Here is a 23,491-nt window from a genome sequence, read left to right as displayed (position 1 = left end):
ATATTTGAATATAAACAAGAAAGTTAATCCTGTAAGAGCCATTATTTGCCAGCAATTGGAAGGATGCCAGCAGTGCCCTTGCTAAGGTGGGTTGGAGGATGGAAGGCAGAAGAGATTTAACAAGATTGGTGCTGAGCATCTGGACTCTGTATAAAAACAGGAATAAAGATCACGACTGGAATACATTAGGGGAAAAAATGTTTTATTCACAAAAAAGGCATTAATAATATCAGTCTTTAAACCTCCCCGGCACCTCATAGCTTGCTGTATTCATTGTTGACTTTCATCATCCCTGCAAAAACTCCTGCTAAAGGTCTCTTCCCAGATCAGCCTTAGGTCACAGGGGCAGAAACACTGTTGCTAAACAGATATGCTCGGGAGTGGTATGTGTGACTGAGTACAGTGTGACAACATAATCCCAGCATGGACCAATGAGGTCAGTGTGGGGCGATGTTGGCTTTTCTAGCATCTTCTGATTCATTTGATTTGAACAGCAATTGAAAAGAATAAATACAAACACATGCATCACACCACCACAAAGACTATACAATCCAGATCTGAGAAAACAGATCTTTATTTTGGTAGGGTCAGTGAGGAAGTGGATGGAACAATCAGCTGGGAGTTAGGAAATTTCAGTTCCCTTCTTCCTACCACTAGCTGAGCAGCTGTGGGACATGGCCTCCACTGAAACTGGCATTGGTCCAGCTGGTACCTAGGTCTCTTTCAGTTTTAAAGGTGAGGATTTTGCCCTATGTAAAAGAGGTTTTATAAAAGTACACTGCTATAAAGATATATCCTTGGGAGAAATTGTACTCTGAGCTGCAATTTTCTTAAGTCACCATGTGTAGGATGTTTTGCTCAACTTCTATGGCTAAAGGCAAAAATACTGGCATGTGCATCAAAGAGAGAGGTTAAAATAAAACAGAATGGAAGAGAAGTTCCCCTGAACACTCCTGCTCTAAGCCATGACTACAGAATTCTAGTTACCCAGCAGTCTTAAGTCATCTTTGCAATAGGTGAAACAAGGAAAAACAACAGGATCCCCAAAGAACATTCTATGATCACAGTTCACAATACATGTTCTCCAATATGTTACTTACTAGTACACATCTCATGTTATTCTTTCTGTTTGGAATATTACCCCCATCTGTGCTTATCAAAATTCTACTCATCTTTCAGGAGCCAACTCAAAGACCTCCCAGCTGGAATTAACTGTGCACTCTCTTTGGGTATCAACTACAGCACTAATTTAATTCTACCTCATACTGCATTTTGGCCGATTCCCTATAGATTATAAACTCCCTGAAGTCCCCAGGTCTTGGTTTCATTTATCCATGTCTCCCTGGGCCTGTTTGGCACACCATAGGGAGTCATTTAATAAAGTTTCTGCATTGAACTGAACAGGGATTTTCATGTTACCTGCTAATGTGACAGCAATGGAGACAGAGTCGTGTCCTAGGGCATTTGTGGCATTGCAAGTGTAGAAACCCACATCAGCTTCCACTGGGGCCAGGATCTGTAAGGAATCATCTGGCTGTAGGAGAATCCTGGAGCAACAGAAAAGAAACGCAGACCTGGTCAGGTGGGCTGCCTCTTTTTTTTGGGATTAAGCATTGGTAAGGCAGAAAGGAACCTCAAGGTATATTCAGGAATCTGTTTTAAAGATGGAGTCAGACCAGAAACAACAACATCCAGGAACCCAGGTTTTCTTGCCATTTTAAATGCTGTGATTCTGGTAGCAACTCCAAATAAGGAGGTTCTTGCTTGTCGTTGCAGCTTATTGATTACTTGATCTAAAAGCTACCAGCTGGAGCAGACAGCATAGGTACACTGAATACATATATCACACACATTGGGTGAGAAGGTATGGTACAATATGTGGTGCAGATGGATTTGGAGAAGGCTTATTGGGGAAAAGGCAAAGTTATAAGGCTTGGTTGGATGATGGAAAGTAGGTAGGGCTTCCAGATATGGAGAAAGGCACATCTGTACAGGCTTGGAAGTGGAAAAGAGGAAGCCAGGAATTGAAGATCAATGAAAGATCTTGCACACATTTGAAATAAATTATGTGTAATTATCTCTCAATTCTAGGTAGTCATGTTTACATGTATTGCTTTTATTAGTAAGTATTATGGAGCATAAAATTCATGTCTTATTTACTGCTTTATTTCCCACAACACTTGGCTGAGGTCTCTCTGTAGAGAAGGTGCCCAGTAGAATGAAAGCAAACTCATCGGTGTAATAGTAAAGTCAATGCCAGAATAAACATCATCTAGTTCAGGTACCTTTCCTTGTCTGAAAAGAATTACAAGAGTCAGATTGTGAGTGCCTACAATGAGCTTCAAAACCTACTCCAAACTAAATCTACTATTTCTTCTTCTTCAGATTTATGCCACTTAGAACTACCGTCTACATCACGGCAGTTAAGCAGATTAATGACTAATGATGACTTGAAGCTGATTTCTTGGTGACTCGGGGAAGTTGATGATAACTGGAACACCTATGTGGAGGTAGAAACCCAAAAGGGTGGGAGAAGTTGGGGTGTGAAGCTCAGAGATCTAGTGCTGGACCTGGCAGCGCTTAGGGTTGGTAAATCATTCAACAGCACAGGAACAGTGGTGGTTCCTGGGTGTCTAGAGTCAGTCATCTCCATCTTCATGATTATTTTCACCTCCCAAGTCTAAAAGGGCCTAAAGAACTGTTCACCCAGTTTCACATTAGCATCCATCCATAGGAGGCAAACAGGTGACAGATGTCATTTTTCAGGAAAGGGAAAATGAGAACCCACAAGATTAGGTGGTGAAATTAAGACTAGGTGTCAGATCTCCTACCTCAGAAACACATTCTCCTCACTATGCAATTATTTTCTTGTTAGGTCCTCTCCAGAGCCTATGACATTTGATATTCAGCACCCCATCTAGTCAGCTCTCAATTATTCTGAGGTGGTGACCAACCTGGAATGAACCAGGTCTCCTCAACTGTGCTTTTGGCCTCAGGTCTACGGCACTGGTTAGTTGTATCTCCTGTCAGAGGGAAGGCAGGAAATTGAAAAGTAAAGCTTATATTAAGCAATCTAGTTGTGTATGGACAATACTGGCAAATGGGGATGGAAATTATTTTCCATTTCCATAGCTAAAGGGAAGTTTTGGGCAATTTGTGCTTGATTTGGTGCCCTTCAGGACCATCACCACCACTGCTGGGACAGTCAAGCTTGTGTGACATTGAACGAGAGCTGAAACTTTGTGAAGGAGGAAAGAGAGGTGATGAGAGATGGTATTATAACTCATGCCTTCTTTTATTCACTTTTCCATCAAACATTAGGTGTGGTTTTTCTCAACATCTAAGAGTTCTATGTTCAAAGAAGCTGGTAAGAGAAAGATAATTATGCAACTTACTTATCTTTGGTAAGCCAAGTAATATTTTAGATAACAATGTCACTGTTTACTAAAGAAATCTTGTCATTTACATCATATTGCTAGAACTCTTCACACATTTAGGCTATATTAGATTTTAAAAAAAGTAAATACTGACTTTATGATTTAAATCTCAAAGGCTATTGTTTCAGAATCATTCATGTCTCCATAAGAATTTCCAAACAAGGACAATGAAAGCAGGCTTAATCCAATTTTAACAGAACTGAGTACTCAGGATGACTGCATTTAGATCAACATTTTTCAATTTCATGATACTGAAAAGGCAGAGATTAAAATTTACTCACTTCCCAAATAATCCATGTGAACAGTCACCTCCTAAAACTGGCAACATCTCTTTCCTGCAGAAAGGGTTTTGAATTGAACATTCAGAGCAGGAGGGTAGACTTGTCTTTTGAACTTTACTTTGATCCTGCCATGTTTTAATTAACGGCTATTGGCAAATTCCTTCTTTCATGTTCCTACATTTCAGTTTATTAGCATCTAAAACCCAGTTGAAGCATCTTTTCCCACAGTGCAGAGGGAAATATTAAACTAGGTAGGTAAGGAATCTCCAGACCATCTTTTGGTATTTCCAATGACCCTTCAGTTGGTAGTGCTGGACGCTCTGAATGGAGAATTAAATGCAAGGAGCAAAGGAGGGAGGAAGAGGAGATCATGGTGAAGGAAATAAAAAGGGCACATGATATTGGCCAATTTCCCCAGGACAATTTATTATAGCTCTATATTCATGTAATGCATCATATTTTCTATAGAACTACTATACCTGACTGATCTCATGGAAAGGGTGTAACCCTCCTCCCACACTGGGCCTAAACCATCCATCTTTTTTTTAGGTGGGGGTTAGCTTTGGTAGCTGTATCATTTCTTCCAGGAACTGGCACTGTGAGGTGAGCCATAATGCCTCCTGCCCAAGACTGAAGTCTGGAAAAGAATTCCCACAAAGTTGGTGAAGGGAAGGGAGAAGGTTCATTCTAACAGGCACAATGTCTCAAGAGTCTGAATTAGAAGGGAAGCAGTGGAAATGGAAAGGAAGGAAATCTAGAACTGAGATTTATGTACTTACGTATTTTTATTCCTTAAACTGTGTATACAGTGATAAAGAAGCTATAGTACTTGCCTTCAGGAAAATCGTTTTAAATACTGTCTTGAGACAATACAAACTACATGGGACAAAATCTACGTGTTATTTACTGCATTTACTTACAAACTCTTTATATTCATAAAACTGAATTCTCTAGCTGAAGGGTACATAGTTATTTGGTGACAGAGTCAAGATAAGTTGGGCTTTTGTTCTTGGTCTAGCACTTTTCTCCCACTATATCCTAAATTGTTTTACCTATTGGGAACACAGTAAAATTCAACTCGTTAGTCATACTTGAATCTTGTAATCAGAAAGCTTTTCACAAATGTGGCTCAGTACATCTGGCTCATTTGGATATTCTATCTCTTTCCCTAATAATCTATTAAGGCATAAGTTCTTTTAGGGCTAGGAGCAGACTTGATTCTTATTATTACCACAATACATCACTAAGACTGGGGTTTGGAGGCTGCCACTAGCAGGATCAGTAGTCCTGGAGAGGGTTTCCAGGCAGGGCTCTCTAGAAACATGACAAAGCAAAGGAAAAGGTTTGCTGTGGAGATTGAGGTTTGCCTCAGTCCCTCTCTATAGAAGGGAGAGACGAGGAGACACTGCCAATGCACCTTGCCATGTAACAGAGGAGCCAAGGATTGCTGGCAGCCAGCCCCAGAATGCCATAGTCTTCGGGGAGAAAGCATTGCCTTGATGATGCCTTAATTTGGACTTTCTTTTAGCCTCAGAAATGTAAGCGGATAAATTTCCATTGTTTCAGCTGACCCATTTTATCACATTTGTTTGAGCAGTCTATGGAACCAAAACAGATTTTGGTAACAGGAGTGGGGTGTGAGAGTACCAGCTTTCTTGATGGAAACTTTGGAGGGAACCAGCAGCTACACCCACGTCTGATGACTGACTTTCATCTCAGAACCACTGTGGACCTCCACCACGGTTTCCTCTGGCTTCGCCCTGCCCATGCAGAGTTCACCATCTTGCAGGTCCTAACACGTGTGCTTGTTTTCCACTTCCCTGGTGTGGCAAGTGAGATGGGCTCTTGTTGTACCCTTGGTGACCTGGAGAGACCTTGGGACCCCACCTCAGCAAGGAAATGGTGCCACCTTCACCTTCATTGCACCATGGTGGATTTCACATGAACCCCTGACTTGTGCATGTATCAGACTCATGGTCTGACATGGCAGCCCCTCCTGGTTTCTCTGTTCACATCTGGGTCCCACTGATTTCAGCTTCTTGCTTCCTCTGTGGCTTTCTCTCTTCTGACTGAATTTCATTCTGCTTATAAAGGACCCCAGTAAAAGCATTAAGACCCATCCTGATTGAGGTGGGCCACATCTTAACTGAAGTCTCCTCATCAAAAGATAGTACTTACAAAGGATTCACACCCACAGGAATGGGTTAAATTTAAGATCACATTTTTCTGGGGTACATACAGCTTCAAACCCTACATTCCACCATCCAGACCCCAAAAAGACATGTTCTTTCTATATGCAAAATACATTAATTCCATCACAATATCCCCAAAGCCTTAAGTCCTTTCAGAAATAATGCTTAGTACAAAGACTCATCAAAATTGGTTATGGGTATGGTCCATCCTGGGACACAAATCTCCACTGTCTGTGGACCTGAGAAACCCAGAGAACAAGTTATCTGCTTCTGATATACAACAGAAGGACAGGCACAGGATAAATATTCCCAGTCTTACAGGGAGAAATTGGAAGGAAAACTGGGGTCACAGGTCCCAAACAATTCCGAAACCCAGCAGGGCAAACTCCATTAGATTTCATGGTCTGAGAGTCATCTATGGAATGATGGTTTGTCCTCTGGGCTGGATGAAGCGGCAGCCCCACCCCTTTCAAGTATTTGTGCTGTGGCCATGCTTTCCCCAAACACTCAGGTGTACATTCCACCCTCAAGAGCACTGGAATAGTGGCCAGACTCTTTGCAAGCTCTGGGGCACAGGCTCCACCCTCTGTAAGCAGTGGGTGGCAGCACTCTTCCTGCACAATTAGTGGAAGGCCCACCCTCTCCAAGTGCTGGGGCATACTCAGCCTTTCTGCACATATGGGTGGCTCTGCTCCCTTGGCCTGAGAAGATGCCTTTGGTCTAGACCTCAGCTTCCATGTTTCTGCTCTTGACAAAGCGATTTTTCCTTCAATTTGTACCTTCTCTGTCCCTTTTAGTCCAGGCTGGCACTGGTTCCATTCATAAAGATTACGCAAAAAACCTGGTTTTGCATGTAGTTCACAGGGTTCCAATTCATTAGACAGAAGGCCTTTCCACAGATCCTTCCTGGACGACTGCACCTCCAATCCTGACTTCCACGGAAATTGCTGACTGATTCCATGTTCGGTTAAACCTTCACATGGAATACTATTTTCTGGGGACTTGCTTTCTGGAAGCTCAGAATTGCCCAAACCATCAATTTCTGGTTTCTCTGTGTCCAGGAGTTCAGTCCTCAGCTTATCCCTTTCCTCTTGCATTTTACTATAAGCTGCAAGGAGAAACCAGGCTGCACTTTCCACACTTAGCTTGAAAATTGTCTCAGCTTATATCCAAGTTCATTGCTTTCGACTTTTGTCTTCCATCCAACATCAGAACTCAATTTTGACATGTTCTCTGCCACTTTAAAACAAGCATCGCCTTTCTTCCACTTTCCAACAACACATTCATCATTTCCATCTAAGGCCTCGTTGAAAGTACCTTTAGCATCCATATTTCTACCAACAGTCTCTTCAAAGCAATCTAGGCTTTTTCTATCAAGCACCTCACAATTCTTCTAACCTTTACTCATTACCCAATTCTAAAGTCATTTCCATTTTTGGTATTTGCAATTGCAGCACCGCATTCTCCTGGTACCAAAATCTGTTTTAGTTTCCTAGGCTGCTAAGCAAATACCATGAAATGGTTTGGGTTAAACAACGGGAATTTAATCCCTCATGCCTTGAGGCTGGGAAAAAGTCCAAATCAAGGCATCATAATGGTGATGCTTTCTTCAGGAAGACTGTTGTGTTCTAGGGCTGGCAGCCCATGATTCTTAGTCCTTAGCTTGTCACATGGAAAGTTTCATGGTGGCCTCTTCTGGCCTTTCTGTTCTCTTCTGAGTTCTGTTGAATTTCAGCTTCTCGATTCCTCTGTGGCTTTGCTTTCTCTTTTCTGCCTGATTTTCATTCCACTTACAAAGAAAGGATTCCAGTAATATGATTAAGACCCAACCTGACTGAGGTGGGCTACACCTTAACTGAAGTAACCCCAACAAAAGGTCCTACTTACAATGGGTTTACACCCAAAAGAATGGATTAAATTTAAGAACATTTTTTCTGGGGTACATACAGCTTCAAACCACCACACTTTCCACTGTGGGAAAGAGATTTCTGGAAAAGCCATTTTCTTTGTATTTTAGGCTGCTTCTAATCTATTAATTCCACCCCTAATTTGTTAGCAGCTGATTTATGTCAGCTTATATTTAGGTTTCAAATTTGACAGCCCTGTTTTAGAATGCATAGGCACAGAAACACACTGATGCTTTCCAAGTAAAACCAGTAACATTTCTGCTGGGTTGTTTTGGAATTTAAGGAATCAGGAGGATGAGGGGACATAGAATAGGGCCTAATTAAGATGTACATAGCATGTAGTACTATGATCATATTAGGTGTAACAGTACTTCTGGCTTTCCTCCCCTTTTTGTTTACTGGACTAACATTTATTGCTTTATGTCTTTGATCATACTTTTAGTAGGAAAATGAAGGAGGAGCTTTGCTTTCCTGGCAGCCTTTACTTGTAAGCTTCTTTGTGACAGCATATATTCTCAGGTATTCTATGAGTTAAGTAAGGACTAGTTGAGAGAGTATAAATATTTTCTTTCATTGAATAAATAAAAATCCTTGTCGTCCATGTGAACAGGACATTGTCCTAAGTGCTCATGGACTGTTCCCAATACAATCTCCTTGAGGTTGTCTGCTCTGCATTTTCCATGTATAGCGATAAAGTGCTCTTTTTGAAAGAAAGGCAGCTCTGGTATATAAAGGAAAGTATCTAGCCATTCTGTGAATTGGGTGGCATAATGATGCCTTCTGCATCCTTGGCTTATTGGTAACACCACTCTCGTGCAGGTCCACCTCTCGAAATGATCTCCATGACCAACCAAAAGAAGCTGTTGTGTGAAAAAGAAGAGTACCCAACTTGCCATCAGCAGACTTGAGCTCCAGGATGGAGTCATGTGGAGGTCTCGGCCAAGCCATTCAACTCTGTGAGCCTCTCAGTTTCCTCTGTAAAATGAGGAAAATACTGACTCCAGAGAGCTCTTGTGAGGATCAATAAAGGAGGATATAGATGCATTTTTACTGTTTTCTAAATAGAAAGGCTTCAGCTTAAATATCATATGCATCTAAAATATTAGTATATTTTTTAATGGCATAGGAGTGGTATAGATGGTGGTAACCAAAACATCTTCCTTGGAATTTCCAGGTATCAGAAGACATTTTACAGCTCTGGCCACAGAAATGCCCAACTGCTACCTGGGTAATGATGTGCTATCTCAGGCCTCTCATTCTAACAAATAAGTATTCCTAAACCTATTTTACGCCCCAACACAGGACTGAAAGCTGGAAATAATGGGCGCATTCTCTCTCTTTAAGTCAGTAGCTTCTTCCCTTTAGCCTTTCAAACTTACCTGCCCCGCATCCCAACACAAACCTGTTGCTTTAGTTGAAAAGGCCTCCTTGACTTTTCTTGTCATTAACTTGGGGCTGAAGACTTTCTCTTCCTCCTTGTGTCTACCCTTCCACATTTCCCCATCCTTTAAGAACTAGTTCAAGTTCTTTCTCTTTATGCCACCCAAATCCACAAGAATTCCTCCCTTTCCTCATCTTCCAGAGGGAAGCTGTACTACGAAGCCCTTTCCACTCTAATGTTCTACTTCCTCAGTTAGATTGTAAATTAATAGCTCAAGAGCAGGGACGCTTATTTCTTTCACAGTTCCCTCTTAAGTTTTTGGTATACTGCTGCCATACTGAATTAATACTTGTTCATTTACCTTGAAGCAATGGAGCTAAAAATGATCATATTCACAATATAGCACAGTGGTTAAGAGCACAGACTCTGGAGCCGCACGACTGGGTTCAAATCCCAATGCTACTACTTACTAGCTGTGTAACTTTGGGCAAGTAATTTACTTAACTTCTCAGAGACACAGTTTCCTCATCTATAAAAATGAGGAGAAATATAGCACTTCCCGAGGGTTGTTGTGAGTATTCTACATAAAGTATGTATTTAAATCATATAGAAAATGCCTGTCCCAAGGTAGAAACTACCTACATGTCATTTATTATTGTTATTTTGTTGTTGTTGATGGCATTACCATCATTAACATTCACTCTTTATGTCTGAGCCTATATATTCTGGATGCTGTGAGAAGAGGCTGTTTTGGCATAGGTAGATAACAGGATTGTTGGGCTTTCAAGGAAAAAACAGATCCGAGATATGGGAAGTGAGCCAGAGGTCTGCTGTGTGAGAGCCCAGGGAGTGAGCAGCATTCCTTTTACTTTGGTGGTAGCATTGGGAATGGAAAAGGGGAATGGAGAACTGAGGCCTAATAGCAAATTGATTTGGCAACTGTACCAATTCTACTCTTGATTCAGGAATCTCTGAACAAGGACAACTAGTTATTTCCATAACTGGTTTTAACACTATTAACCAAATATTGAAATCTTAGAACACTAAAGAAAATAGCCTGAATCCTGCAATTGCATAAAAGTATATAAATAACAAGAGCAAAAGAATGAGAGTTGGCAAAGAGTGAGCTTAGGGGCAAATAAGCAAAGCTAAAGCAGGCCACGCAAGGAACCTCAGTCCAAACCTCCTACTTATAAGGAAGAGATGTTGGAGTCTTTTCTTTATTATGATTCTTTTTTTCCCTGCCTAGGGATGTCTTAGATAAGGATAATCAGTGCCACATAAAAGGGGAATGGGAACCAATATTTACTGGACAAGTGTATATACTTTTCTCACAACCGTGCTAGTAAATTGATACCATCATTCCATTTTAAAGAGGCAGCAAAAGTTCAGAGAAGCGATGTAACTTGCTCAGCTAGTGCGTGGTGGAATCAGGAGTGTGGAATGACCTTTTCTTAAACTGACCACATCTAGGCATCCACTGGGGCCTGGTAGGAAAGCATGTGGTTTGGCCTCATTTTTGGTGGGGGTTAGTTTGTGCCAAGGCATGCAGCTACTTAGGAAAATGGATAATCACTAACACGAATATTCTGGATTTTAAATAGATTTAAGCCGGAAGAAAAAACAGTGCAAGAAGACCTCCTCTATGAGAAAGAATTTTTTTTTTTTCCTGAAACCTAGAATTATAATACCACAGAGGCTTGCAAGGGAGAGCTTTGTTTTGTACAGATATTTTGGGAAACAGATTTGAAGTTCACGAAGAGCATCATATCACTATTTAGCTAAGGTAACTATTTTTTAACCTTAGCTGTTTTTAAATGTAATTGCCAATTAAAATGTATGTAATGCCTAAAGCATCACAATTGCTCCAGGCAGAAGTATAGAAAATATTTTTGGAATGGGAAAAAGCCACGTGACCACACATTATTAACCCTATCCTAAGAATTTCTGCCACATCGTTCAGCTCCCTTCCCCTTCAGAAATTCATGAAGTCTCAAATTCACTAATATGTGTAGCTGTATCTGCTTGCTGGGTAATTCATTTCAAACTATAAGCCTCTGCATGAAATGACTGTTGGGATTCTCTAGTTACTAGAATAAGGGTCAAACTCCAGTCAGCTGCCACCTGCTTTTGTAAATAAAGTTTTATTGGAACACAGCCATGCCTATTTAAGTACTGTCTATGGCTGCTTTTATGCTACAATGGCAGAGTTGAGTGGTTGGAACAGGGACCACATGGCCTGCAAAGACTAAAATATTTACTATCGGGCCCTTAACAGAAAAAGTTTGCCGACCCCTAATGTAGAACATGGAAGAATTTCTACTTTTGGTGTGTTTCAGTGCCCTCCTCATTATACCAAAATGTTGACCACTTTTTAAGAACTCAGCCATTTGCTAGGACTGCTTTTGTAAATTAACTATTGGTTAGTTTATTAATTTTGAGACCCCAACAGGCTTTCAGGGAAAAGACAGTGCCTGACTTTGGGCCTCACTTGTGCTGCCGGTTGTCACTGATTGCTAGTGTCCTCCAATGCTCTCGGCCTGCCTGATTCATTTCCGTCACTTCTATGACCTTTGCATTGACTCCCAATACTTATTTTGCTGAGGCTTATGAATTTACTGGGATGGTTCCTTTTTATCTGATGAGTTATTCTTAAACTTTTCAACTGGGAAAAACGTTTGTCATCTCCATTTCCTTTAGTTCTATAAAGGAAACAAGCCAAACCAAACTGAAATTAGTTTCTTTTTTCCTTTCGCTCTATCATGCCTCCAGTTTTTATATTATCTGCAAACCTGGAAACTGCATTTCATGTGATTTTAACTTTTACGTATAGCATTATTCACAATTGTGGCTCTGAAATTGACCCTGGAGGCATTTCCCATCTGATTCTCTCTTCCATTCTGAGAAGTTTCCATCTGCGGATACTCTGTGTTGCCCAAGTCAAAGCCTTCCAAATAATCCTTAATTCATCTCCTATTCATCACCACTTTGGAACATTGTCCAAAGCTTTCTGGGAAATATAAGTGTTTAGAGTCTACAGATTTTTCTTTCCTCCAGACCAGAAATTATAGCAAAGAATGTCGGCAGAAGACAAGCAACATCTCCTGCTGCCTGGATTTAGGCTGATACTTCCCAATCACAGTTTACCTATATAACTTTCTACACCAACTCTTTGAACAACTGCCCAGATGTTCCTCAAAATGAGATTACAGCTCCTTATGTTGTGATGTGTCCTGAAAGATGGTGAGATTCGATGGCCCAATGTCTAAATGATAAGAATAGGAGATACTGACAAATCAGTACCATTGTGTGCCAGGTACTTTACATCCTTACTATTCTGCACAGCATGTATGACCATTTTAACTTAACTAACAAGGAATCCAAGGTTCAGAGAGGTTAAAGAACACTTATTTAGATACCAAGTGGTAGACCTGGGATATTAGCCTCAGTTGCTCTGATTCCAGCCTTTCCACCATGGGCTGCCATCTGTGTTAACCAACAGGTTGCTCTTCTAGATGAAAGGGGTGGGGGGAGTGAAGTGGGAACAACTCGATGAAGAATAGGGGGAAAACAGGAACAGGCTTAGGGATTAAAAGCAGAAACTCCTTGACATTCATCCTTTCCCTAGGATTCCCTATAGATGGACTATTGCCCATGAGCCATCTCCTACCCATAAGAAGGAATCTGTATTTTCTTCAATGAAATTATCTAGCTTCCATATTATTCTCTGTGTCATCTGCCTTTTAAAAAATCCCTTAACCTTTAAGAAAGTCTTATATCAGCTGAGCTATAGGGTAGTATATGGTTATCAGCTCACTCTTGGGCAGGCAGTATTAAACAGCAAGTAAGGACTTCCTTAGGCAAATGTGGTGCTATCAGCAGTATGTCACTCTTTCTTGGAGGAAAAGATATTCTTTATCCAGCTGTCTTACCCAATTTGGTAATCCAATTTGAGTACCAATTTTGGACAATGTAGCTTTTATTTTCTGTAAGGAAGTCAGCAGTGTGCTTACAGGTATTGTTTCTGGTGCTGGGTTCAGACACAGGAATACATACTGACTATATATAATGAATATATATTTGTCCATATTATGTTAGCCTCCTGGTATTAGATATGGGGAAGGGTTATTTACCAGATTCTTCAGCTTTGGGTGTGGCATGTATTGCACCCAATCCAAACATGAATTGGAGTTAGCTTCTGCCTGAATTGCAACTCAAAAAATGGTGAAGAATAGGAGAGCCCAATAAGTGTTCAGTGTTTAAACATAATAACAGCATAAGTAAGGAACAGTTTAACTTCATCTTGCTTGTGGTCTAGAAACATATAGGCAGTCAACACTATAAATATATACAAAGGCAGAAACATATATATAGCAATTACAATGTCTGCTCAGTTTCTAGGAAGTGCCTAGCATTGTACATATTTATAGCTGGGTGTGCATGTGCAAAAGTAGAGCTACCAATAAAAGAAAAGGCTCTCCAAAAAACAGATGTGCCAAAATAAAAATAAAAGCTTCAGAAATTGGAAGCCAGCTGGCTGGAATACTGACTGTTAATTTATGCTGAGTTTAGCTGACCCTACTGGCTTCTTTTTAAAATAATGGCAAGTTCATGCATTCAACTAAGGTTAAAATCAATAAAAGAAATAGCTTGTAGAGCCAAACTGCCTTGGTTTGAATCCCAGCTCCATCATTTGTCAAGAGGGAGACCCTAACAAGCTCATCTAACAGCTCTGTTTCAATTTCAACTTCTGTAAACTCGGGATAATAACCTCAAAGGGTTATAGTAAGGACAAGTGAACGTGTAACACACTTAGAGCAATGCCTAGCTCACAGTAAGTGTTCAATAAATGTTAGCTATTGTTATTATGACAATGATGATGATTTCCCCATTGTCCTGGAAATGACTGGAAATGGGATGCTATAAAGAGTTTATTCTCTGTACCTATTCAGCCTAGAGCACTGCTTTTCAAATTGTGCAGTTGTGTGCCACAGAACCTCAGGGTTTCTTGAAACTTTCCTAGTGAAAAGTTCATAGTCAAGACAGAAATGTTTAATTGGGAGCAGCTCTCACTCTGGAACTCTTATGTAGTTGCATATTAGAGACTAGAACTACAGATTATGCTAAACCATGCAAGCTATAGCTTCCAGTAGTTAGGAAACCACTCTCCTAATGACTGGCATGCATCTATTCATTTGTTTGTTTATTCATTCATAGTTTACCATTTGCTGATTGTCTGTTATGTTCTTGAAACTGTGAGAAAACAAGACAAGACACATCTGCCTTTGAGGAAGATTAACATAATCTAGAAGGTAATTTAGAAAAACAAATAGCTTATTCTAATATACAGTGATAAGGGCTGAGATAGATTATCACTTATAGAGTACTATGGGGGTCATAGAGGAGGATAATTTGACCTGGCTTTGGGGGACAGGAGTTAGCCAGACAAGGTAGGCCAAAAGACCCCAGGCAAATTGGTAAACTGCAAGTAGCTGGGTACTGCCAAAAGGCAGAGCTCAGTAGGGAGAAGGGGAGTTATGGTAAGAGGTGAAGCTAGAGAAATTGGCAGGAGTCAGAAGATAAAAGCTCTGTGTAATATGCTAAGGCCTTTGGATCTTATCCTCAAATAATGGCAAGCCATTAAATGAACTTTAAGCATGGGGTCAGCATGAATAGGTTTGCTAGAAAGATGTGCTGGCCAGCATGGTGAATGATTTAGAGCAGGGGTCAGTAAACTTGTTCTGTAAAGGAACTGATAGCATGTTAGGGCTTTAAGGGCCACTTGAAGTCTCTGTTTTATATTCTTACTGTTTGTTTGTTTGTTTGTTTTTAACAACCTTTTATAAACCATAAACACCATTCTTGGCTCAGAGTAAGAGTTGCCTGTAATATGCCATCCCTGAGCTAGAGACGGCAAACATAGACTCGGGAGACTGTTGCAATACTCTAGAACTGACAATAGTAAAACAAAGTGGAGGCCCTGGGGAGAGAGAAAATGAGGGGATTAAAGAACCATTGAGGAGCTAGAATAGGCTAGATTTAGAGTCTAATTAAGGAGGAAAGGAGAAAAGGTTTTGTCTTGGGAAACAGGATGGGTGGGATACTCTTCATTGATACAGGGATTCGGGAGTTAAGTTTTAGATTCACTGTGTTGACCTATTTATGGGGCACCTGAGTAGAGAAGTCCAGTAGCCAGTCATATTTGTGAGTCAGAGGAGAGATGTGGTCTGGTGCTAGACATAGGAGAACCATCAGCATACAGAGGAGTGCTGGAGCCACGGAATCAGTAGTGTATCCAGAGGGACCCTCTAAGAGGGGAGACAGGAGATGGTTAGAAGAAGAGAAGCCCACAAAGAAGACTGAGAAAAAATAAGCACAGATGTAGGAAGAAAACCAAAAGTGTGTGGTTTTTTTAAAGTAGCAAGAAGTGCTTTTAAGAAGATACATTGTATAATTATAAGATAATTAGATAAGGGATGTTTTGAGAGACAAGTTTCTTTTTATTTTTCTGAACAAACAAGAAATAACTTTTTCTGCAGGGGAATGGGAAGTATTCCAAGAGACATGTATGTTGCCTGCAGCCTTAGAATACGAGGTGGGCAAACAGAAGCCAATTTTATAATAAACTGAGTAGAAATATTAAGTAGGGCTTTTAAACATTCGTAACTAATATCATTGGAGGGCACCTCCAATAGCTTTCTATATGCAACATATTCTGAGATATAAGTTGGCTACTGTAGAGCTATAATACTACTGTTTTCAAATCACTCAGGCACCATGAATGCCCCAGGCCCGTGAAGTGAGTCTACAACCTGCCTCTTCTGATGAACTGTGGAGGGTGGCAACATGGTGAAACCATCAATTGCAGATCCATAATATCTAAAGGGATTCAGCAATGGAAACAGAGAGAAAATGAGGCAGAGTTTTCATGTTTTCTAAATCAAGGGGGGGCACAGTCCTCTGAAAAGGATTTAACTAAACACCCCTGATAGCTGTGCTCAAAAGCCTAGTTCTGTTTCTTTGTTCTTAGGTTGGACCCGGTAACTAGACTTAGTTATTTTAACCTCTAACCAGTCCAGAACTTTTCCAGAAAACTGGCAGCAGATTTGGAGTCTGTTAACTTCTACCAAGTCAGCTTCCTTGATGCACAAGCACTTTCATTTTCAAAATCTGGTCTCTATAAAATCCTCCAAGAAGTTCAAACTAAAGGTAACCCATGTACAAGTATGTGGGGTGGTAGTAGCCTTGCAAGGAAGCCAGGAGGTTAGGGGAATGCTTGGCAAACTGATACCCACAATACCTAAGAGTCATTTTAACATGGAGTTCTAGCTGTCCACCAAACCTTTTAACAGAATTCCACTTTGAGATTTACCTTTCTCTTCTTTCTTCTCTTTCATTGCTTCTTAAAGGCGGTCCTTGACCTTCAGGCCTCAGAATTACCTGCAGTGCCTGTTAAAAATGAAAATTATGGGGCCCTACCAAAGCAAGAATTTCTGAGAGTAGGATAGGATCTGGGTATCTACATTTCTAACAAGTTCTAACAAGTAAGTAATATGCAGATTGAACATCTCCTCTGTCCACTTAAAAGTTTAGAAGTACACATTTCTAATTATCAAAACTTACTACAAGAGAGAGAAAGTAAGATGGCGGCTAGGTGAGACAGACCAAAAGAACACCTCCGTGAAAAACACTGGATAGAAACCAGAGGGTGACCCAGAACACCACTTCCAGAGTAGCACCAGCCGGACAAGGTCTGCTAAAGCCACAGGGAACATGCGTTTGGTGAAACCAGGAGTCATTCTGAAATGAGTGAGTGAGTCGGCTGAGTCCCTCGGCCATGCTGCGGTGTGGGGAAATGGTGGGTTGGCATTTGGAGACAGAATAGTTCTTTAAAAAGAAAAAAAAAGAAGCCCGGGAGCAGCTGCAGATAAGACGGGAGCGGTCTGGACTAACGCCTCGGTGTCTGGTATGGAGGATACCCCTTCCCACACCCACTGCTGATTGTCTCGGGTCCAGGGGAGCAAAGGGGAGCCAAAAGGGGAAAAAAAAAAAAAGGCACAACTTACAGCCGTCTCCCTAGCGGGCGGGGCTACTGCGGGCGGGGCTACTCCTGCCCGGGCCGAACCCACAGCACAGAGCTGAGCCAAGAAACCCAGCCTGACAGGGAGTCTTTCCCACAGCACCGCTCACATGCCACAACATGGGCCGTGGACAGTGGCCTTGAATACACCCACGGCTGATTATCCTGGAGCTGGGAGGCTGGAGCTGTGTGGAAAGGGGCAAGTTAACGCGTCCCATTCAACCATCTTTGGAGCGGGCTGGGAACGCCCCTGCACAGCCTGGCTTCCCAGGGCTTCCCTGGAGGCTGGCGCTCACTTGTGACATGGCACGGCCCTCCCCCCTTCAGCAGAGGTCCTGGAAAAGCACAGCAGGGAGGGGGAAACCGCTTGGAAATCCCAGGGAACCTACACCAATACCAAGGACTTTTGGGTCAGTGGCAGAGAATAGCCTCGGATCTCTGGGAACACCTGGGAGGTCTGATTGTTGAAGCTGCCCTTCCTCCCTAACTGCTCAGGCACACGCCCTTCATTCAAGGTGGACAGCACCGACAACACACCCAAATTAAGTGCACCAATCGGACCCCACAAGAATCAGATCCCCACACACCACAAAGTTGGGGAGAACTGACTCACGGCCGCCATCTGGTTAGTTAGAGAAAGTGTATGACACCAAGTGCAATTCTGACAAATTAAAGATCAAGTAAAGCAAATGCCAAGAGGCCAAAAACAACAGAAAATCTTAAAGCATATGATAAAACCCGAACCTAAACACTCAAATCAAAAGATCAGAAGACACACAGTACTTGGCGCAATTAATCAAAGAACTACAGACAGGCAATGAGAGCATGGCATGGGATATAAAGGACATGAAGAAGAGCATGGCACAGAATATAAAAGACATAAAGAAGATATTGCAAGAGTAAATAAAAAAATAGAAGATCTTATGGAAATTAAAGAAACTGTTGGCCAAATTAAAAAGACTCTGGATACTCATAATACAAGATTAGAGGAAACTGAACAACAACTCAGCCTCCTCGAGGAGCACAGAACAGAAAATGAAAGAACAAAAAAAAGAATGGAGAAAAAAATTGAAAAAATCGAAATGGATCTCAGGGACATGATAGATAAAATAAAACGTCCAAATTTAAGACTCATTGGCGTCCCAGAAGGGGAAGAGAAGGGTAAAGGTCTAGAAAGAGTATTCAAAGAAATTGTTGGGGAAAACTTTCCAAACCTTCTATACAATATAAATACACAAAGCATAAATGCCCAGTGAACTCCAAATAGAATAAATCCAAATAAACACACTCTAAGACATATTCTGATCAGACTCTCAAATACTGAAGAGAAGGAGCAAGTTCTGAAAGCAGCAAGAGAAAAGCAATTCACCACGTACAAAGGAAACAACATAAGACTAAGTAGTGACTACTCAGCGGCCACCATGGAGGCGAGAAGGCAGTGGCATGACATATTTAAAACTCTGAGAGAGAAAAATTTCCAACCAAGAATACTTTATCCAGCAAAACTCTCCTTCAAATTTGAGGGAGAGCTTAAATTTTTCACAGACAAACAAATGCTGAGAGACTCTGCCAATAAAAGACCTGCCCTACTTCAGATACTAAAGGAAGCCCTACCAACAGAGAAACAAAGAAAAGAGAGAGAGATATAGAGAATTTTAACAGACATATATAGAATATTACATCCCAGGTCACCGGGACACATGTTCTTTGCTAGTGATCACGGATCTTTCTCCAGAATGGACTGTATGCGGGGACATAAAAACAAGCCTCAATAAAATAAAAAATAAAAAAATGAATTTGTTCAAAGCACATTCTCTGACCACAATGGAATACAAATAGAAGTCAATAACCATCAGAGACTTGGATAATTCACAAACACCTGAAGGATAAAAATGAGGGGGAGATGAAAACATTCCCGGACAATCAAAAGCTGAGGGACTTCATCACCAGATCAGTCCTAAGCAGGCTGAAAGGAAGGGACACTAAACAATTGACTGAAACCACGTGAAGAAATAAAGATTTCCAGTAAAGATCACATGGTAAATATAAATACCAATAGTACTATATTGTTGATTTATAACTCCACTATTTACTTCCTACAGGATCTAAAATACATAAACTATAATGATAAATTGGTGGTTTTGGACTCAATGTAAAATATGTAATTTTTGACAAGAACTACATAAAAGTGGGGGAATGGAGGAGTATAGGAACACAGTTTATGTGTCCTACTGAAGTTAAGTTGGTATCAAAGAACAACAAGATTGTTATAGATTTAAGATGTTAATTTTAAGCCCCAAGGTAAACACAAAGAAAGTATCAGAGAATATGACCAAAGAGATGAAAAGTAGAGTAGGGGTTCCAGGAAGTGGGGGAAGGGGCAATGTGGAGTTAAGAAATGAGAGTAGGGTTTTTGTTTGGGGTGAAGGGAAACTTCTAGAAATGGATCATGGGAAGGTGATAGCATTGCAACATTCTAAATGTGATTAATCCCACTAATGGAATACTAGGGAAGGGTGGAATAGGAAGATTTAGGCTATATATATCTTTCCACAATTGAAAAAAAAAATAAGACAGTCTAAACAGATGACAATTAAATGCCAACGATGATCCTGGATGGGATCTGAGGTTGGAGGAGAGGAGGCTCAAAGGGACACAGATGGGACACAAGAAAAAATAAAAAGGAAATAGAGAATGTAAGCTTTGTATCAATGCTGAATTTCTTGAACTTCTTAGCTGCGCTTAATGAGATTGCATAAAATAATGTTCTTGTCCATGGGAAAGGTATATGTGAATTATATTGTTTGTTCAAAGATATGTGCAGCTTGCTCTCATATGTTCAGAGGACAGAGCAATAGATGATGGGTGTTAGGGAGGGAGGGAGGGAGGGAGAGAGGGAGGGAACGAAAGAGACAGTGGTGTGACAGGATCTTAAAGGTGATGGATTGGGGTATCGGGGGAGGGGGGTCGGTGTATGATGGAGTTCTATGTATGGGGTTTGTACTGTTTTTGCAACTGTTCCTGTAAGACTGAACTTATTTCAAAATAAAATTCATTATTAAAAAAAAAAAACTTACTACAAAGCTACAGTAATGAAAGTGTGGTACTGGAATAGGAACAAACAAATAGACCAATGGAATAGAACCCAGAGTTCAGAAATAAACTCTCACATCCTTGGTCAAGTCCACATCCTAATGGGAAAAAGAACAGTTTCTTCAACAAATGGTGCTGGGAAAACGGAATATCTACATGCAAAGCAAAGAAATTGAAACCCTATAGCACAGGATATAAAAAATCAGCTTAAAATGGATGATTGACCTAAATATAAGAGTTAAAATTATAAAACTTATAGAAGAAAACACAGGGAAATATCTTTAGAACCTTGTATTAGGCAATGGATTATTAGACTATGTACCAAAATCACGAGCAACAAAAATACAGATAAATTGGACTTTATCAAAATTTAAAACATGTACATCAAAGAACATTATCAAGAAGATGAAAAGACAATCTAGAGAATGGCAGAAAATTTTTGGAAATCATATATCTGAAAAAGGTTTAATATCCAGAATATATAAAGAACTCCTACAACTTAGCAACAGAAAGACAAATAACCCCGTTAAAAAATGGGCAAAGGACTTGAATAGATATTTGTCCAAAGAAGAAATACAAGTGGCCACTAACTGCATGAAAAGATGCTGAACCTCCTTAGCCATTACAGAAATTCAAATAAAAACCACAATGAGATACCACTTCATACCCATTAGGATGGCTATTAAAAAAATGGAAAATGACAAATACTGGCAAGGACATGGAGAAATAGGAATCCTCATACATTATTCTGGGAGTCTAAAATGGTGTGCCTACTTTGGAAAAAAAACGTTTTTCTGGTGGAAAAAAAGCTAGACATAGAATAATCATATGACCTGGAAATCCCACTTTTGGTATATATACCCAAAGAATTGAAAGCAGAGACTCAAACAGATATTTAAACACCAATGTTCAGAGCAGCATTATTCATAGTAGCCAAAAGGTGGAAGCAACCCAACTGTCCATCAATGGTCAAAGGAATAAACAAAATATGGTATATACATACAACCGAATACTATTCAGCCATAAAAAGGAATGAAGTTCTGATATATATGACAACATGGATGAATATTAAAGACATAATGTTGAGTGAAATAAGCCAGACACAAAAGGATAAATATTATGATTTGAATTACATGAAATACCTAGAATAAGCATATTCACAGAGACAGAAAGTGGATCACATGTTACCAGGGGGTGGGGGGTTGGGGGAGAAGGGAGTGTTAATGCTTAATTTTGGGGTGATGAAAAAGTTTCAGTAATGGATGGTAGTGATGGTAGCACCATATTGTGAATGTCACCAGTACCACTGAATTATACATGTGAAAGTGGTTAAAATGGGGAATTTTGTATTTTATATATGTTACTACAACAAAAATATTTTAAAAAGAAGTTTAGAAGGAAGTTTAAAGAGAAGTATACCGCTGGATGGAGTTTAATACAAATTTGGGGCCTAATTTATTTTATCCTAAACCAGCATGTTACCTTTTCTTAGTTTCTGGAGAGCAGTGACCTTGCCATATGTATGGTCTTACTGTTCGGTGCCTATCATTGAATCGACTGCATAGCAGGTGAGCAGCGAGTATTTGTGGAGTTAAAGTAACTGTGATTCTAAGGGATCAGCTGTTGCTCTTCACTAGCCTACTGCAACATACTCCTTACTAGGCCCTCAGAATCCATTCATGCACCTCTACAATCCACTTGCCACAAAGCAGTCAGTGTGAGTCTTTAAAAGTGGAAATTAGATCATGTCCCTTACCTGCCAAATATCCTCCCAAAGCTTCCTGTGATACTTAGACTAAAATCTAAACTCCTTCCCTTGGTCTCTGGTTACCCTCATGACCTCATCACACACCACCTCTACCTTTTGCCTACCATACTCCAGCCACTTCTTTTGGTTTCCTTCAATGTAACAAAATCATTTTCACTTTAAGCTTTTTGCCCTGCTTTTTACCGTGTCTAGGATGCCCTTCTCCCTGAGGGCTTACCTGTAATTTCCTCAGAGCACTCACCAAAGTAGTCACCAAATCATTCTCTATCACATCTTTCTGTTTTAATTTTCTGGCAACACTGATCACCATCTGATATTTTTCTGGCTTACCATTCTGTTTCTCTGTTCATTGCCTTGCTCCATTCATCCGTTTATTCATTCATCATCTATTTAGGACCTGTTTGGTGCCAGGTACTATTCTAAGCACTGGGGATACAGCAGTAAAGAAAATGGACAAAGTTGCTATCCTCGTGGAGAGGGTTAATATATAATATATAATATATAATATATAATATATAATATGTATCAGATGATGATACAATTCTGTGAATAAAATAGCAGGGTTAAAGGGATAGAACATGATAACGGGCACTTTTACAGATAGAGTGATCAAGGAAGGCCTCTCCGAGAGTGCCATTTGAGCAGAAATCTAAATTCAGGTAAACTCCAAGAGAACACAGACTTCTGTTTCATTAACCCCAGCACTTAGACGTGTGCCTGGCATATAACAAATAAATTAGTAAACTTACAGAAAATAATATATATGCACAACTCTCTTTTAGCACTTATAACACTGTGTTTACTTCTCTGGATCCCAAACTAGGTTGTGAGTTTCACTGACAGGGAATGAGTTGTCTTCTCCTCCATTCTTAGTATCTAACATAGGGTCTGGCTCACAGTATGCATAGGAATGGTTGCTGAATAAAGAAAGAAGTGGAGATTACGATGAACTAGGCTGTCATAATACACAAAGGGACATCCTGTAAACTGCTTGAGAAATGTGCTTCTAAGAATCACGCTGTGGGGATTTGAAGCTGTATGTACCCCAGAAAAACATGTTCTTAAACTTAACCCATTCCTGTGGGTGGGAACCAATTTTAAGTAGGACCTTTGAGGTTACCTCAATTAAAGTGTGGCTCACCTCAATCAGGATGGTCTTAATCCTATTACTAGAGTTCTTTATTAGCAGAATGAAATTCAGACACAGAGAAAGTCACAGGAAGCAAGAAGCTAAACATCAATGAAACCCTGAAGAGAAAGGAGAGACCAGGAGATGCTGCCATGTGCCTTGTCATGTAACAGGCTAAGGACCAAAGATCACCAGCAGCGTGCCCCAGAAAGCCACATTCGTT

At 40.4% G+C, this 23,491-nt stretch overlaps 1 protein-coding gene across 3 annotated transcripts in view; it reads right to left on the bottom strand.

Annotated features, from left to right (window-relative positions):
• ADAMTSL1 (ADAMTS like 1) overlaps positions 1–23,491 on the bottom strand; it is a 433,636-nt gene that overhangs the window by 84,457 nt on the left and 325,688 nt on the right. For all 3 annotated transcript variants that reach the window (XM_037797567.1, XM_037797569.1, XM_037797568.1), the window contains one exon: positions 1,420–1,547. In XM_037797567.1, the coding sequence (XP_037653495.1) occupies positions 1,420–1,547 (128 nt within the window). The remainder of the gene's footprint in view (positions 1–1,419; positions 1,548–23,491) is intronic.

The sequence above is a fragment of the Choloepus didactylus genome, chromosome 10, assembly GCF_015220235.1.
Source record: "Choloepus didactylus isolate mChoDid1 chromosome 10, mChoDid1.pri, whole genome shotgun sequence".
Classification (NCBI taxonomy): Eukaryota; Metazoa; Chordata; class Mammalia; order Pilosa; family Megalonychidae; genus Choloepus; species Choloepus didactylus.
This window is presented reverse-complemented; position numbering and strand designations above follow the sequence as displayed.